Here is an 18,772-nt window from a genome sequence, read left to right as displayed (position 1 = left end):
TTCCTGTTGCAAAGCGAGTGTTGAAAGTCAGGCTGGAGAAAAGCAGCTCCTCTCTGGATCTGAATGACCCTGTGGTGATGGAGAACCTCTTGAAGAAGGTACATCTTCCTCATTAACAACAGAATGACAGGTGATACGTGAGATGTAGCGGACTCCTAAGAACAATGTAGAGGTGCTATGTGCAGAGCAAACGTGGACACGTCATTATTGAAGCTAGACTTGTGTCCAAAAAACATGCCAACAACAAAGATGCTCTCGTGGAAACCAGAGTTCTTCTAGAGCAGAGCTTCACATGAGGACAGAGAGAGAAAGGATGCAGGATGTAAGGGACCAACAGTCTAGTGAAGAGTTCTTCTAGAGCTTCCACATGAGGACAGAGAGAGAAAGGATGCAGGATGTAAGGAAACATCAGACTAGTGAAGAGTTCTTCTCTCCATGTTTCAGATCAGAGGCTGAAGAACCAGGGGCTGAACAACGACATCAAACTGAGCTGGAAGAAGCAGTCGGATGGTAAAGTCTTCCACAAGGAAGAGAAGAAGACCAAGAAGAGAAGAGATGAGCTGTAATGTTCTTTCAATCCACTCTGGTCGGAGGCCTTCTTTTTACTCCTCTTCCTCATTTTCTTCTTCCTCTCAATCAACGGTAGAAAGAACCAAAGTACCCAAGTACAGACCCTTTGCTTTGAAGTTTCCATTTCATCGTACTTTAGACTTTAACTTCACTACATCGATCTGTCAGCTTCACTTTCTACACTCAGAAATAAGGGTAATACATAGGTTTTTTCTCAAGGGCTGAGGTTCTACACAGAACCAGAGAGCTCATCGTACCATATTACCCCACTATAGTGCCGATAGTATCATATTACCCTAGTAGAGTTCGTAGTACCCCATTATCCCTCTAAAGTGCTAAAAGTCCTATATTACCCCAGTAGAGAGCTTATAGTACAATTTCACCAACACAAAAGTGCTCATAGTACACTATTACCCAAGTAGAGAGTTCATAGTACACCATTACCCCAATAGAGATCATAGTACCGTAGTACTCCACGAGAGCGCATAGTACCATATTACCCCAATAGAGCTCATAGTACCATATTACCCTACGAGAGAGCTTATAGAACCACATTACCCACTATAGCTCATAGTACCATATTTCCCCACGAGAGTGCCTTGCCTGAGTAGAGTTCATCGTACCCCATTACCCCACTTGAGCTCATAGTCCAATATTACCCCCACTAGAGAGCTTATAATATAACATTACTCCACTCATAGTACCATTTTACCCCACTAGAAAGCTTAAAGTTGCCTGTTCCACACCGAAGCACTACTTGGGCTGCTCATCTGCTGGAATTCCGACACGTTTCATTGAATTTAAGGATCCAGTTTCTTACGTCCAGTTTATTTATTGTTTCAGTTGCATGTATTTATCCCAAACTAAATCATAAACAATGTTGCCACCACTTAGGTGCACATACTTAAATCATAATATAACCATTGCTGTTTCTGCTTTGCCGTATTGTCACCTGTTATCGCATGAATCACGCTCGACGCTTCCGACAAATGGGCAACAGCTAGCCTCTATGCCTCTCCACAGAAAATAGGCCTAAACATCAAATTAAGTAGGCCTTGCGCCACCTAGTGGTGGGCGGTCCAAAGTAACGAAACCCAATTAAAATGGCTAACAGTACCATATTACCCCACTAGAGAGCGTGTAGTACCATGTTACCCCACTAGAGAGCGTGTAGTACCATGTTACCCCACTAGAGAGCGTGTAGTACCATGTTACCCCACTAGAGAGCTTGTAGTACCATGTTACCCCACTGGAGAGCGTGTAGTACCATGTTACCCCACTAGAGAGCACATTGTACCATGTTACCCCACTAGAGAGTGTGTAGTACCATGTTACCCCACTAGAGAGCTTGTTGTACCATGTTACCCCACTAGAGAGCACATTGTACCATGTTACCCCACTAGAGAGCGTGTAGTACCATGTTACCCCACTAGAGAGCGTGTAGTACCATGTTACCCCACTAGAGAGCACATTGTACCATGTTACCCCACTGGAGAGCGTGTAGTACCATGTTACCCCACTAGAGAGCGTGTAGTACCATGTTACCCCACTAGAGAGCACATTGTACCATGTTACCCCACTAGAGAGCGTGTAGTACCATGTTACCCCACTAGAGCGTGTAGGACCATGTTACCCCACTAGAGAGCGTGTAGTACCATGTTACCCCACTAGAGAGCACATTGTACCATGTTACCCCACTAGAGCTTGTAGTACCATATTACAAAATCATTCTCCTCACTCACAAAGCCCTCCATAATCAGGCCCCCTCCTACCTCACCAATCTGCTTCACCACCGCTCCTCTGATGCCAATCTCCTATACATCCCTCATAGGACCACGCACCGGGCATAGGGTGACAGAGCCTTCTCTATTTCTGCCCCCTCCCTCTGGAACTCTTTCCCCAAACTCATCCGAGACTGCACCGAGCTTTCGATCTTAAAATCACAAATCAAAATCCATCTGTTTAGACCTGCTTTTAGTCTGTGATAGGTTGCTCTGCATTCTTATTTGTTTTTATTGTAATGTAAAGTTATTAATATTGTATAGATTATAGGATGTTTTAATAATGAAATGTAAAGCGTCTTCGAGTACTTCGAAAAGCGCATTAAAATGTAATGCATTATTATTTTTACTCCACTAGACAGCTTAAAGTACCATATCCCACTAGAGAGATCACAGTACCATATTACATCACTAGAGAGCTCCTACTGCCATATTAAGATGAGATATATACTTTTAATAATCCCCAAGGGGAAATGAGTTCTCTGCATTTAACCCATCCTTAGTTATTAAGGAGCAGTGGGCTGCAGTGATGCTCCCGGGAAGCAACTGGGGGTTCAGTGCCTTGCTCAAGGACACTTCGACTTGCAACAACTAATGGGGAGAGCCGGGATCGAACCGAAAACCTTGGGGTTGCAGGACGACCCCCTTACCCCACTAGAGAACTTTAAAGTACAATATTTCCCAACTAGATTGTACTTCTGTCCACCCTGATAGACGGATCATCCTCCGTTGCTCTCCTGAAGGGTTGTTCCTTTTTCCTCCCCATTAAAAGTTTATTTTTGGGAGTTTTTCCTCATCCGATGTGAGGAGAATATTATACGTGTGTAGATTGTAATGCCCTCTAAGATCAATTTGTCAATCGTTATTTTGGGTTATTAAAAAAATAAATGGAATGCGTGTGTGTCAACCAATGGCTTACAATAACAACCACATAGCACAATCATACCTGCGAACTCATGAGGGGTGAAAAAGGGGACAACGGGTTGGGGGGTGGGGGTCCTCTGCTCTGACTAAGTCAGTGCCCACAAACCCTTCTAATAATATAATAGATGTATATATATTAGTGCTGTGAAAAATAACGCGTTAATTCAATTAAAGGTTTAACTAGTTTTTTTTTTTTTTTTAACGCATTTAACGCATGCGCAGAATGAGCTTCCGACCCGTCTTGTTGTTGGTCGTCTCTAACCAGCAGCATGTCATTCTGTCTCTAGTGTCGCGTTAACACGACTCCGATCTCCGTCTCGCGCGACGCAGAGCTCGGTTGCCGGCGTGTGCGCGCACATCCGGACGAAAAAAAGGTGACGGGTGGAGATTCCCCCTGTTATAATAGGAGGGGTAACACTGGAGTTGATAAGCGTGTCTTCTTGTCTGATCAATACGCAACTGTGAGGTGCGCGAATGGACCGAGCGGCCAGCTGCTGATCACTCACTTAACGAACAGACATTTTTTTTTTGGGAGCACCGAAGACCCATATTGACCCAGGAAAAACCCTGAATGTATATATGGGATTAATCATGATTAATCTGATTAAAAATGTTAATCGTTTCACAGCCCTAATATATATATATTAATAGAATAGTTACAACACCTTGAAAGATGATGGTGAACCCGGTAAGATGGCCGCCACACCTTGAAATATTCAGTAATATTTATTTTGCATGGGCCCAGGTGTGAATAGGAGCGAGGCCCATTCAGAGAAATCTCTCGGCCCACTTGAGCAACAATCACACAGGTTAACAAGTCCCACGTTACACTATTTTACAAATCAAGTAACTTCCTGAATTTTGTGCACTTGAACAATTTTTTTATTTCTTTAATTTCTAAATTATGTAAGAAATTAATTCCTTTTGTTCCTCTTTTATCCAATAACCTATAATATATAATAAACCTTCCCACCCACCCTGTCTGTGATATCCCAGCAGAGGCCCCCACCCCGGGAAGTGGCTGAATGGAGAAGGGGTGGGGAGGTTTCTGTGATATTCACACACTGAATTCCTGCTGGAAATCACTTCTATATATAGACTCTGGTTCGGTGCTTCGTGACGTCACAGCACAGAACCAGAGTGAGTGTCATGTGACAACGTTTCCATGGTGACGGACAAGGTCACGGAAATCGAAGGCACTGACAAGAAGTGACTTCCACCAGGAAACCTGTTTAAACTTTATATGCATGTACATGTTGTGTATGTATATATGTACTTATATGTGTGCGTACTACTGTTTATATCTGTCACGGGACACAACATGTAACTATCTAATCTTTCATGGAACAATGTAATTATCAGGCCAGCAGACCATTGTACAATGGTGCTAAAACGCTAGCGCGCGATTCGCATCCGCTAGCTAAACGGCGCTAGCCTTAATTAACTGTCTTCACTTTAACTTCTACACAGTTAATAACTGTCAAAATATAAAAGCGAGCAAACATAACATTAATATATATATATGGTGTTTATGTACGTTTCTCACCAGTAAACACCAAGAGACTCGCATCAACAGCTGCGTCACTGTCTGTTACGCTGGTCTAAGTTGTTCGTTTAAGACAAGAATTACAGCACCAGTCATGGCAAACCCCACTACTGCCCCCTACTGGCGAACACAAGTATAACAATATTTAAAAATCATTCAAATTAGGAAAAATGGAAAAGCAGCACATCTTCAAATTTAAGAAGCTGGAATCATAAAATATTTTTTAAATTATTTAAAGTGAAATTATTATCAACAATTTTTTGCAACTAATTGATTCATCTAATAATATTTTTAGCTGAACTTTGGTAGTTTTACAACAAAATGTATAAAGTAGAAATATTATTAATGATATAATGATTGTAATAAAAAAATATGCGTTGTCATTATATATCATATGGTTAAAGTCATTCATAAACCAACTTCCCTTTCTTTGGCCTGAACAACAAGGACTCGTGAGCTCTGCTGAGCCATGACTCTGTTCCCTGAGTCTGTTCTGCCTCTACCTGGCTGTCACTAACATTATAACTTCTATACGATACCTGCCATAAATATCATGATGCCAGAATTCAATACAATACCATAAAAACAATATGATACCATAAATACGATACTGGTATATTTATCTATAATAGAAATAAATAAAACATCTGTATGGTTCACTTTTTACCAACTTTTTCAACACTTAACAAATGGCAGTATATTATTAGTATTAATACAGCCAGATATTAATGAAACTACATGGTTCCATCATAGCATTGATGATACACTATGAGGCCTTTAGTCAGTATCTGACCAGATGATACACAGTTCATCAGGATGAGCAGCTGTAGTTACATAACTTTACAGACTGTCTGCCTTGGAGACAAAGAACTGAAACATTTCACTTCTGGAATCATCTTTTATTTTTATTTTTTATAGCTGAAAGCTTTAAGTCTCAAAAGCTCCGCCACTTGACGCCACTCGCTGTGAGCGCTGCGCAGCGCATTGCGTGCAGACAGCTTGACACGGAGCAGCGCGTGCGTGTGCTCCGATCCAGCGCTCTTTTAATGAAGTATTGATACAAAAAATATGCTAAATCACATCGTGTTTAACGCATGGGTACTTTGTTAGTGTCGATACACCGTGCAGCGTGACAGCAGTAGATGTAGCGGACTGACATTCAAGCTAACCTAAACCCCGTCGACATCTGAACGCTGATTGGCCGAGACGCGACACGTCCCAACAAAGAAGTTTTATTGCGAAGAGCACCACTTCACATTTTCTCCGTGTCTCACTGCAATCTCATAAACGCCGGCCGGCCAGTTGACCCCCCCGCCACTACCCCAAAATAAAAACTCTTCGGATCTACACGATTCACTTGGATGACCTATTTTGATTTCAAAACGGTGAATTTCACCGAAAGGTGACAAGTTTGCAGGTATGCACAAGATTACCAGCCTCTGTTTATGTATTTTTAAAAATTGACCTGGATAAAAAACACATACCGATTGAAAATAACAGCAACACCACGGGACCATTAGAATTATTTTATTTGTCATCAGCTGTACAGTGTCTCATCTTCCAACATTATACAACAACGGTCTCAGAACGATTAAAAGGCCACATTAAAAAAAACAGCCTGTGGTGAAGGATCAACAGCTTCACAAGTCGTAAAGCATTTGATTGGCTCGAGTTCAGACCTCTCATCTCAAGCCTAAATACAATTCAGGGGTCACTTTGATTTGGAGTAAGGGATCTGATGCCTCAGTGTCAACTACAAATGGATAACCGAGAGCTAATAGAGCCGTGGGCTAATAGAACTAAGAGCCCCGGGCTAATAGAACAGGCCTTCGTCCAGGACTGGGACAAGTATGTAAAATCCCTCATGGTCACATTATTAAGTCACATATTAGGCCGACGGCAAACTAACTAAGCAGGAAGGCATTCTTTTCTTTCTTTCAGACAATTTACAGCCGATCGTCCTTCAGAATGAGCTCTTTGTTCCTGAAGAGGTGAAACTTGCCTCACAGAAAGAGACGAGGCTCAACCGCCGCAGAGGCAACGGCACAAACCCGCAAACGGAAACTGAAAACGTGTCAGTGGCTCAGGACAAATGTCTCCAAGTCAGCCGTTAAAAATATTTATAAAAAAGGTTCATAATTAATTTTAAAAAAGAAAAAAGTTTAAAATGTGTATTTACATGCAGGCTGTAAACCACCTGCCACAGTTGATGACTGATTAGTGTGTGTGTGTGTGTGTGTTGGGGGGGGGGGGGGTGGTAGTAAGTATGGATGCACAATATATATATAACGCTGATAAATTATTGTCCGACAAGGGCATTTATATAATTCTTACCAATAATTTAATTATAGCCGATACAATAAAATGTCAAATTGCTGCCTAAACTACCACTTATTAAAATGTGACGTGGTGATCTTATTGGTTATCATGCATCCCGAGTTCCAAAAACCAAGCGTAACTTAGAAGTGAACACTTTTTTTAAATGGAAAACTTAAGAGCGTCTGAAATGGACAACATTCAGATGCAGTGACATGATTCCATGTTAATTGAAGTATTTGGAAAGTTCAAAATCCCAAAACTACAGGTTTATGTCAGGCGGACTCCAGGAGGAGGAACGTTAGCGATGAATGAAACCTAAAAAACAAACTGTCTTGGTGTATTTCATTTCCTTAAGAAGCAGGTGGGCTGCTGGCAGTGAGGCTGTCAAACAGTTATCACTGACTTCAGAATGTTATCTTATGCCCATTTCCTTATGAATCAACAGGCATCCCTCTGTTAACTTACCATACGTGTCTAAACACGCCTTTTGGGAGAAGCTCTGAGCGCTGGGATCTCACAGACAAACCCAAGTACCATACACTAGCTTTCATTAGGAAAAACTACATTTATATCTATATATACACACACATATAAAGGCTCGGTATTTGCAAAAAACTGCGTCGTTGCGAGACGAACAACCGAGTAGAATGTGAAGGTAGATCGGATAACGTCCCCTTTTGGCAGAGCGGCATGTGGAGGAGCTGAAACGTTCAGAGGATGTGGCTTTGGGTAGAAATGAGTTGCAAAAATGCACAAAGTCATTCATCACGGAAAAATAATAAAGCATCAGCATTAGCGTGGACGATATCTGGATATGACGTGTGAGATCTGATAGAGACTGTGTGTGTGTGTGTATGCGTGTGTGTGTGTGTGTTGATGAACATGGATCTGAAGTTAGTATGTGTAAATATTTACAGGCGGCTTCCCTTGTTTGTACACGGCTGCTGTTACAAGCTCACAGGGAGGAGCAACACGAGGAGGATACATGTTGACGTGTGAGCGTGTATGTGCGTGTGTGTGCTTATAGTCCGGCTACACGGGTGTGACGGGTTCACCGGTCCATCATGCTGAGGATCATCTCCGGAGTCAGTTCTCCGTTGGCGGCGGCGGCCGCCGTCTCCTCGCTCACTGCCAGCTCCACAGTCTCCACCCCCTCCACGGTCAGAGCGTCGCCCCGGTCCAGATGCTCCTCTGCGTCGGCGTCGGCCTCCTCCTTCTTCACAATGATGTTCTCCACCGCGCCGGTGCTCTCGTCCTCCACCTGAATGATGGCCGCCGCTGTGAAACACATCAAATCAGCACTTTAAGAGCTGCATTCAGTTATTAAACAACAAAGGGCGCTAAAGATGTCCTTCCTATAGTTCTGCCTTACAGCCAGCAGACGGCAAGAGAGCAACTATGATCCCGATCTCGTCCCGGTTCAGAGGGTTCTAATGAGACTTACACAGGGTTCATACACAACCACAACACATTGCACCGGGAGTATGAAAGAGCGTATGCCAGCCTATATTTATTTTAAAAACATATTAAATATTTCAAACTCAGCGTAAATTAACATATGACTGCAACACATTTCCAGAACTTTTCCGATTTCTTTTTGTTTTTCAAGGACTTTTTCCAGTGTCGATTAAACACTTAAAGAGTACATTTTAACACTCAGCCAGTGAGCATATGGTCCCTTATCTTTAGAGCGTTAAAGTAACTGAACATAGTGTTAACATTTCAGAGTTAACGCAACTCTGATAAGAGTTATTATTTTACTCACTACACTGAGAAGTGTTCATTTTGATTAACACTAGTCCGAGTGTCAATTATAAATAACACTTGTAGTACTATTTCTACACTTCTCAGTGTAGACTACTAACTATTACCAGAGTTGCATTAACTTTGAAATGTTACCACTATGTGTGTTACTTTACATTATTCAGCTGACACTCGCCAAAGTGACTTAAAGTCATGTTATATTCATACACCGTAGACACAGTAATCAAGGGGAAATTGTTCGAGCCAGTAGCAGCAACGTTAAGCGGCTGGTGTCACGGCTGCGATGCTGCCCCCAGCAGACAAATGGCAAAGTGCAGCACACTGGCGACAACACACGAAGGAAGGAAGCTTTTTCAGGAAAAAAGTCGACTCATCCCTTCAGGTGTAGGAGCTCGCCTTCCTCCTGAAGTCGTCTTGCGTCAGTCCGCAGGTGGGTGGCGCATCGCCCACTTTACAAAGTCACTCACCACGCACCGCCCCATGGTGAGCGTCCACCACGGCCATCCGCAGCTTCTGGTCAACGGATTCACACCTGCGGCGGAGGTGGGCCAAGACCAGCCTCAGGTGAGGGCGACCGTCGGTAGTCGCTGAGGCCAGATGGTGTTGACTTTCACAGAGAGGGGAGGAGTGGGAGGCCCATTGTATTGAGGGCTCGGTGGATGGTGTGAGGAGAGAGGAGGGCTGTGCTGTGAACTGAAAAAAAAAGTTCAGCAGTTCGTGGCCCCTCAGGGAGCCCCTGGCTGTCTCCCTCCCACCTATCAGGGCTTGTTGTTGGGGCAGGCGCACAGTCTCCGTGTCCACACAACACATCCCAGATGGCGGGCGCGTGCGACAACCAAAATGGCGGACGTGAACTCTCTCGCAAATAATACGGGCGCATCCCCACGGCCAACAGTTCAATGTTCGGGCAAAAAGCGCCTTCGCACACATGGTCGACCTCCCGTTATGATCGTTATGACGACGGGTTTTATCTTATCTCCTTTAGCCTCCTCCTCCGCCCGGCTCTGCAGCGCGAGCCCTTCTCCGTGAACAAAAGCCACAGTAGAATTATCGAAAAAGTAGTTATGGTCCAGTGTCGACAATAAAATAAAAGCAAAACGCCACTACTGGAACAAGCAGCCGTTGGCACAGCGCCATCTTGTAAGCTACAGCTACAGCTCTTGTAAGCTACAGCTACAGGAGACATCAACTAGAGCAGGGATTGAACCGCCAACCCCGGTTGAAAGACAGACCTGCACTGACCCACAGAGGCTCTTCAACACTCTGTGGATCGGGACCGAATGTTTACTGGCTGAGTGTCACGTTAGCCGTCTGCAATTCGATATTTCAAGACACAAAAACAGCTAGAGTGTAAGTTGAACTCAGTATAGAGTTATTCTAAAATGTTGCTTCTGCTGAACATTTGATATAAAACAATTTAGAGAAATTCTTTCTAGAATTAAAACACACGTAATGAAACTCAATTTGAAAGGAGAAGGAGGGGGCGGAGCTTTCCAGAGTAAGAGTGAACGTTCAGTTTTGTATAGCCCAGACATGGGCAAACTACGGCCCGCGGGCCACATCCGGCCCGTTAGGCTTTTTAATCCGGCCCGCCGAACTTGTCGCAACTTTGTTTACTTCCGGTGTGCGTTGGCGCGGAAAGAACTCGTCACACGAAACCCTTCACCGTGATTTGTCAATCCGTTTGTCTGTCAACATTTTGCTAAAAAAACAACCAATGAACACTCAGTAAATCATAAAGGACCCGCCCACCACACAGGTGAGGCTAATTTAGAAACAGCCGCAGTGATTTTGGCGAGCAGCGCGGAGCCTGGAGGAGCTGCAGAGCCACGAGGAGGAACACGCAGCCAGAAGAGATCCACTTGGACCGGGTAAGAGTCTTTACATCGTTACGTGTCCCGTCACGGTGTCCATAACGTGTGCGCGGTGCTGACTAGTATTGTATTTTACAGAGGATTCACCAGCGCCTACAGCTCCGCCTGCCCGGCCAGCAGAGAGGTCTCGTGACACGATGACATGATGTTATTATAGTGAAGCCATATTGTAAATAGTCTGTGTCAATAGTTGTGTTCTGTTTTCTATTTCTCAACATGTATATAATGTAGAATTTTTTTATATGTACAATACATATTTATAAAAAAATAAATGTAATGGTTATTTTTTATTTGCACACCCCCCATGAAACTTTATCTGCAATATGAAGTCATTTCTCAGTCCCATCTTTATCATTTTGGTGAATGTGTGACAGACACATCATTTTTACTCAAAATGGTAATACAAAATTTGGTTTTCCTCATTTATCAATTCAGTTTATTTGTAGAGCCCAATTTCACAAATTACACATTTGTCTCGGAGTGCTTTACAATCTGTACACATAGACATCCCTGACCTTTGATCTCACATCGGATCATGAAAAACTCCCAAATAACCCTTAAGGGGGAAAAAGGGAAGAAACATTCAGGAGAGAACAGAGGAGGATCCCTCTCCAGGATGGACAGGTGCAATTACATGTATCTAGCATTGTATTCAGATATTTCACTGCTTTTGTGAACCTATGACCTTTGGTAAACCAATTTCAAACACCAAAACAGTTGGTCCACATAAGTAAAGGTGTGTTTTCAGAAGAGATATGAATAATTTTTCAAAATCGAACTTCAATTGTCAGCTTTAGGGTCATATTTTCTCGAGTAAAGCGCTGTCAGTCTGTTTGTGACAGGGTTCATACACATGCTGACCAGATGACGCCGCACATCGCCCTCAATTTAAACACCCCTTTCTAGTTTCTGCTGCAGGCAGGATATTTAATACAGTCTATCTCTCAGGACAATCCGTCCATTATTTTGCGGGGTTTAAAACAATTAGAAATTATTGAGCTTGAGTATTTCGTTGGGTAATAATTTGTTTTGAATGCTGAAAGTGAGCATTGATCTCTTTCCAGTAAATGTTGATTACTTTAACTTTGCACCTTAAATTGAAATGTATAAAAAACAGACGCAATCTCCAGGTTTAATAAATTACATTGCGTGTCCAAATGCTCCTGGCCCGGCCCCTCTGTCACATTTTAGAAACGATTGTGGCCCGCAGGTCAATAAGTTTGCCCACCCCTGGTATAGCCCATTCTCACTAGTGGCAGTGCGTCCATAGAGGGCGCTAGGGCGCCGCCTCCCGTAAAATTTTGAGATGAAAAAAAAATACCTCCTGTCAAAAAACATTATAGGCCAAATCATTTAAATAGTAAATATACCGTGTTGACGCGCTAAATGTGTGTGGGAGACCGTCAGCCTGTCAACAACCACTTAAGTTAAGGTGAAAAAATATAATATATCGCCACTCATTATCACGGAGAGAAGCCCCGCCCCATTTCCGGGGCACCGGCCCAACGTGTGTGTGCAGCAGCGTGCAAACATTTCACAGTCGTTTCGGCAAGGACGGCTTCTCATTGGCGGATGAAACGTGAATCTTGGGGCATAAAAATGTGCGCTCTGGCCAATGACATCGTTTTATTATTTCACGTGATTGGACTATTCGGCAGATCAGAGACCGGTATCGTTCCCTCAGCCCAGAGAGCTCCTCGTAGCTACGGGAGCAGGTTGCTAACGGAGCTGGTTAGCTGGAGGCTCAGTGAGTAATGCGCTGTTTAGATTCCCCTGTCTGTTGTTCCAAAGTCCTGGGACTGAAACTCTCTGGACTACAACAGGGTGAGGGATCTAGATCTTCAGACAAGTGTCAAGCACGAATCTTGCCGCAGTTATCTAGCTAACAGCATGGAGCTAACTTGCTAACAGCATGAAGCTAACCCTGTTTGCAGAGCAGAGCAGCAGAAGGAGACCGAACTGGCATCGAAAACACAACGAAGAAGTTCTGAAAAACAGACACATTCCCTCAAGAATAATGGAAACAGGCTGGTTACAGACATGATTGACTTTAACCAGAGTTATTGAGAAGTTTGCCAACTTTAAAGAGAGGAGGCTACTTTTCTTTACAGTAGTGGGTCTACTCTGTCAAACACCCAATGTAACATGTGATCTCTTTCTGACTATTCTGCTTTGAACCTCTTTCATGTGAGGGTGAAACTCTTTTATTTTGCAAACCTCTGAAACCCAACCCAATGTTTCTTAAAGCATTCTGCTCTGAACCTCTCATGCCCAAAGTTACAGTGTGTTGATAGTTGTTATTGGAGAGTGCTGAGCACGGTGTTTTCTTGAAATAAAGCTTTGTTTTTTACAATATTCTACTCAAAACCTCTTTTCTTCTCATTGTTGAGTGCTATTTAAACCGCGTCGCCCAACTGCGCCCCCCCCCCCAAATTCACCAGCTGCCACCGATTCTCACAAATTACAAATTTGCCTCAGAGTGCTTTACAATCTGTACACATAGACATCCCTGTCCCAGAACCTCACATCGGATCCCTTTCACGGGAAAAAGGGGAAGGAACCTTCAGGAGAGCAACAGAAGAGGATCCCTCTCCAGGATGGACAGAACAATAGATGCCATGTGTACAGAAGGACAGATTACATTGTCATCCACATGGGGTTTTACTCTTGCTCTAATTATAATAACTGACAGTCAATTCACTTTAAAACTGTATATTTTATACAACATGTTTAACTCTGAATATTTACACCAACACTGGGGGCTATTTACTCTTGCTAGTGTTGTAATAGCTCTGAAAGAGTCAATATACATTGACAGTGTATTTTTAACACTGGGGAATCTACTGTGTAGTTCAATGTGTTGGGAGTTATGTAATTTGTAAAGTGGCTATATAAATTAACAGTCATATTGCCCTATAATGAATTAATATTCCTTGCAGAACATGTATATACACCTTACAGTTAAGGAACTAAGTGAGGCTATTAATTTTTTTAAACAGACGGGGCTCGGGCTCAGCTTGATGCTTCCCGCCAGCAGTTTGACCATGACGGACATGGACCACACTAAATGTAGAATTAGGATTGTATGCCAGTTATCGTGCATGAGTATTTACACGACTCCGTGTAACCATGTTATCAGGGTTCTCACCAGAAGCGGCCACCTTGGCAGCCACCCTGGCCGACTTGCCGGGCGTCGGGGTCTTGGGAGCGTTCTTTGGCGGTCGGCCTCGTTTCCTCTTGACGGGCGGCTCGTCGGGAGCCGGTACTGGGATGGCGGCGGGCGCCTGGTCCAGTTCCATGCACTCTGGCTCCTCCTCTTCTTGCAGCAGCGCCGCTTCTTCCTCGGCGTCGCCTTCGGCCTCGTCCTCCTCCTCTTCCTCATCCAGATCGGCATTGTCCTCCTCTGCATCACAGAGAAACAACAGAGACAGATCAGACCAGAGAGAACACAACATCTAGCCCACGCGTTTCATTACAACGTAAGAGTCTGACCGCTGTCATCCTCATCTCTCCTGCTCCTCATCTTCCTCTTCCTTCCTCTCCTCCCTTTCTTCGGGGGTGGGTCTCCATTCTCGGCATCGTCCACCTCGCCGGTGCAGTTCTCCGAGTGGCGAGCCATGGTGTTCTAGGAGAACACACCGTTAGACGGCCTGATAATACTAATAACTAGTCATTTGTTCGTGAGATGGGTAGGAAGAGTGTAGTTACCCTGCGAGTGAAGGTCTTGCTGCATTTGGGGCAGACGAAGGCGGTGGGGATGAAGTTAGGGTCGTGGTAACGTTTGAAGTGCATGTCCAGCAGCTGCTTCTGCCTGAAGGTCTTCTCACACTGGCTGCAGGCGTAGGGTTTCTCCCCCGTGTGCGTCCGGCGGTGCATGACCATGTGGCGCTCCTGGACCCGGCAGCGTGAGGGACAGTTACACAGATGGTACAACACATTCCCTTTGTCCTTTACTTTCGATGCACACCAGCACATCATTGGCTCAGAACCCCTTTTATGGTTCGCAAAGTACATTTACAAATATGGTAACAGCTAAATGGATCGTTTTGTTTTCCACTGCTCCAGACGCACAAGCTATGCATCGCAACGTACACGTGAATGGCCATTAAATTCATCTCAACCTACGCATATTAAAAAAAGACGTGATGCCGTTTTTTAAAGTAAAATATTAAGAATGATTAACTTTGATCTACTTTGAGTTCATGTGTTTCTGCACCTGTCCTCACTGGGTGTTCCTTTTCAAAAAGGTGCCATCCATTAAGTTAAAGATCTAGATGTACATATCCGAGATTAAAAGCTGAAATGCAGTAAGAACATAAAACAACTACCAGCAAAGCCACTAAACTGAGATGGTCCATATGGTAAACATAATAACACTGAGTCACTATTATGACTGGGGATTCATGTTCTTGTTATTAGGGTCTGACCGAGAGGAACCTATTGAAATTGTTAGGGGTATTATTATTCTTATTCCGCATCTTATTTTTGAACATTGGGCGCATATTGGGGGTATGTATCATATCCCAAAACTCACCAAATTTGGCAAGCTTGTCAGGCTTGGTGAAAATAGCCGGATGACACCGACGTCGAAATTGCTCTTAACGTCGAAATTCGGCTTTAAAAAATTGCTCTCTAGCGCCACCTGGAAGTTTGACCGGCGACGCCCCTCACCCAGTATGTTCAAATGACTAGCTTTTATTTTTCCCAAGTCCACTTGGACCTGCTCTACAAAAAAGCCTCCCAGGACCCTAAGCTCCGCCTACTTAAATTTTCGGCCATTTTTTTGGTTGTGAAAAACATATCAGAGGCGTTTGCTCCGACATACGGGGTCCAATTCAAACCAAACCTATTGGAGATAATGATCATGGAAGCTATATCATCTAAGATCTATCATCTTTTTCCAAATATATTATTGTGCTAAGCATCTATGGCTGAACGAACATTTTAGGGGCGTGTCCTGTTTTGTAATGCTCATAACTTCAACACTATTGGGAGAAAAAAATAACAGACTGTCAGGATATGTGCAGAAGGGAGCCTGAAACATTCACAGCAAATTTCGTGCAATTTGAACCGTAGGGGGCGCTACAATAATTCACCAAAGTTGGCCGTTTTTGGCGTTTGTTGCGTGTTGATTTGGCCCTTTTCCACTTTTTCCCCATCGATTATTTCTCCCACAAAACGCCAACAGAATCGGCTAAAAATCAGTTTTATAGAATCTCAAGACTTGAATAATGAACACTGTGAAATAAAACGGACTTTTCGTCGGTAGAAAATTTACGTTTTTTTACTGCCAATAATTTTTTACTTTCTGTGATTTCTTTATGTTAAAAACTATTGCTTAAACTCATCCGATACTTCCCCAAAAAATCATTTGTGATGCCAGTCAAGGCCTGAACACATTCACATGAAGAAACAATCACATTTCTTGGAGGAACACCTATTGCTCACCTATTGAGAAGTAAAATAACCAAATTTTCCTGCCCAAAATAATGTGAGCTCCTACGGCTGCCTGTAAACCAGCTGGCTCATAGCTCACCATGATAAGTGTTGGTCTGGACACCTGGAGATGCGTGTTCGATTCCAAGACAAGGCAGCATTTTTTCATCACTTTTTTTTTTTACATTGAATTTACATGACGTGATCTCTACTTCACGTAGGGACACAGACGCATGAATATGTTCACTTAGTTAAAGCGCCACCTAGTGGCTCAACTGGACTTCCTTCAGTCCGCCCCAAATTTGTTTGACTAGCCCGTTATTTAGAATGGAATAAGAACTCTCTCTCTCTCTTTTTCTCTCTCTTCTCTCTGTCTCCTCTCTCTTCTCTCTCTCTCTCTCCCTCTCTACTGCCCTCCTCGCTGGTCTGATACGGATCCGTATTGCCCTCTTACGTTATTTTCAAAATGAGCTATATTGATAGACAGCCAAGAGCAGTGGTCCTCAAACTAAGGCCCGCCTCCACATTTGGCCCGGCCCGCTGAACAATACCAGATAGGCATTATGATTTTTTTTCAGTCTGGCCATGCAAATCCTAGACTAGCCCGTTATTTAAAATGGAATAAGAACTCTCTCTCTCTCTCTCTCTCTTTCTCTCTTCTCTCTCCTCTCTCTCCCTCTCTCTACTCTAACATAACTAACGTCAGTAAACAGCTGGACGAGGCTTTTAAATCACGGATTTCGTGAGTTTTTGTTTATTTATTTTTACTTCACGTAGGGACACGTGATGCATGAATATGTTCACGTAGTTAAAGCGCCACCTAGTGGCGAAACTGGACTTTGTCGAATCTGCCCCAAACTTGTCGTGCTCGTTATAAGTCGCGGCCCGAGTCGAGTCCGACCGGCGCGCCCTCGGCCGAGCGGGCCGGCATCCCGCCAGCTCCCCCGACCGGCGCGGGTGAGCGAGGACCCGTTCGACGCTGCTTGCAGCTTTAATTCCGCATCTTATTTTAGAACATTGGGGGCATATTGGGGGTACGTATCATATCCCAAAACTCACCAAATTTGGCAAGCTTGTCAGGATTGGTGAAAATAGACGGATGACACCGACCTCGAAATTCGGCTTGCTCTCTAGCGCCACCTAAAAATGTGACCGGCGACGCCCCTCACCCAGTATGTTCAAATGACTAGCTTTTATTTTTCCCAAGTCCACTTGGACCTGCTCTACAAAAAAGCCTCTCAGGACCCTAAGCTCCGCCTACTTAAATTTTCCGCCATATTTTTTTTGGTGAAAAACACATCAGAGGCGTTTGCTCCGACATACGGGGTCCAATTCAAACCAAACCTATTGGAGATAATGATCATGGAAGCTATATCATCTAAGATCTATCATCTTTTTCCAAATATATTATTGTGCTAAGCATCTATGGCCGAACGAACATTTTAGGGGCGTGTCCTGTATTGTAATGCTCATAACTTCAACACTATTGGGAGAAAAAAATAACAGACTGTCAGGATATGTGCAGAAGGGAGCCTGAAACATTCACAGCAAATTTCGTGCAATTTGAACCGTAGGGGGCGCTACAATAATTCACCAAAGTTGGCCGTTTTTGGCGTTTTTTGCTTGATTTGGCCCTTTTCCACTTTTTCCCCATCGATTGTTTCTCCCACAAAACGCCAACAGAATCGGCTAAAAATCAGTTTTCTAGAATCTCAAGACTTGAATAATGAATACTGTGAAAAAAAACGGACTTTTCGTCGGTAGAAAATTTACGCTTTTTTACTGCCAATAATTTTGTACTTTCTGTGATTTCTTTATGTTAAAAACTATTGCTTAAACTCATCCAATACTTCCCCAAAAAATCATGTGTGATGCCAGTCAAGGCCTGAACACATTCACAGGAAGAAACAAGCACATTTCTTGGAGGAACACCTATTGATCACCTATTGAGAAGTAAAATAACCAAATTTTTCTGCCCAAAATAATTCAATTCAGTTCATTTGTATAGCCCAATTTCACAAATTACAAATTTGTCTCGGAGTGCTTTACAATCTGTACACATAGACATCCCTGCCCCAAAACCTCACATCGGACCAGGAAAAACTCCCAAATAACCCTTCAGGGGGAAAAAAAAGGGAAGAAACCTGGAGGAGAGCAACAGAGGAGGATCCCTCTCCAGGATGGACAGATGCAATAGATGTAATGTGTACAGAAGGACAGATTTAGAGTTAAAATACATTCAATGAATATGACAGAGTGTATGAATAGTTCATAGTAGGCATATTCCACGATGGAGACCTCCACGATCCATCAGGCAGATGGCGGTGGGGAGGAGGAGTGGGAGTCTCAACAGTGGGCGGAGTCTCAACAGGACAGTGGCGTAGTCATGAGCAGGAATTCCACGACCCAGGCGATCCATCAGGCAGATAGGATCTATGCCGTCTCATAGGGTCCGATGACCCCAAGAGACGTGAAGTCAAGGACTCCGGGAGAAAGCAGAGTTAGTAACATGTGATTGAGAGATGAACATTCATCCTTAAGGAGAGAAAAAGAGGAGA

At 43.6% G+C, this 18,772-nt stretch overlaps 1 protein-coding gene across 2 annotated transcripts in view; it reads right to left on the bottom strand.

The window, feature by feature from the left end:
- Positions 1-6,331: 6,331 nt before the first annotated feature.
- The window catches only part of LOC130195218 (transcriptional repressor CTCF-like), a 30,958-nt gene continuing 18,517 nt past the window's right edge, over positions 6,332-18,772 (bottom strand). For both annotated transcript variants that reach the window (XM_056416622.1, XM_056416623.1), the window contains exons 13-16: positions 14,487-14,669; positions 14,271-14,403; positions 13,927-14,181; positions 6,332-8,418 (exon numbers count right to left, since the gene is read on the bottom strand). In XM_056416622.1, the coding sequence (XP_056272597.1) occupies positions 8,192-8,418; positions 13,927-14,181; positions 14,271-14,403; positions 14,487-14,669 (798 nt within the window). In that variant the 3' untranslated portion in view covers positions 6,332-8,191. The remainder of the gene's footprint in view (positions 8,419-13,926; positions 14,182-14,270; positions 14,404-14,486; positions 14,670-18,772) is intronic.

Source organism: Pseudoliparis swirei, chromosome 6 (assembly GCF_029220125.1).
Source record: "Pseudoliparis swirei isolate HS2019 ecotype Mariana Trench chromosome 6, NWPU_hadal_v1, whole genome shotgun sequence".
Lineage (NCBI taxonomy): Eukaryota > Metazoa > Chordata > Actinopteri > Perciformes > Liparidae > Pseudoliparis > Pseudoliparis swirei.
This window is presented reverse-complemented; position numbering and strand designations above follow the sequence as displayed.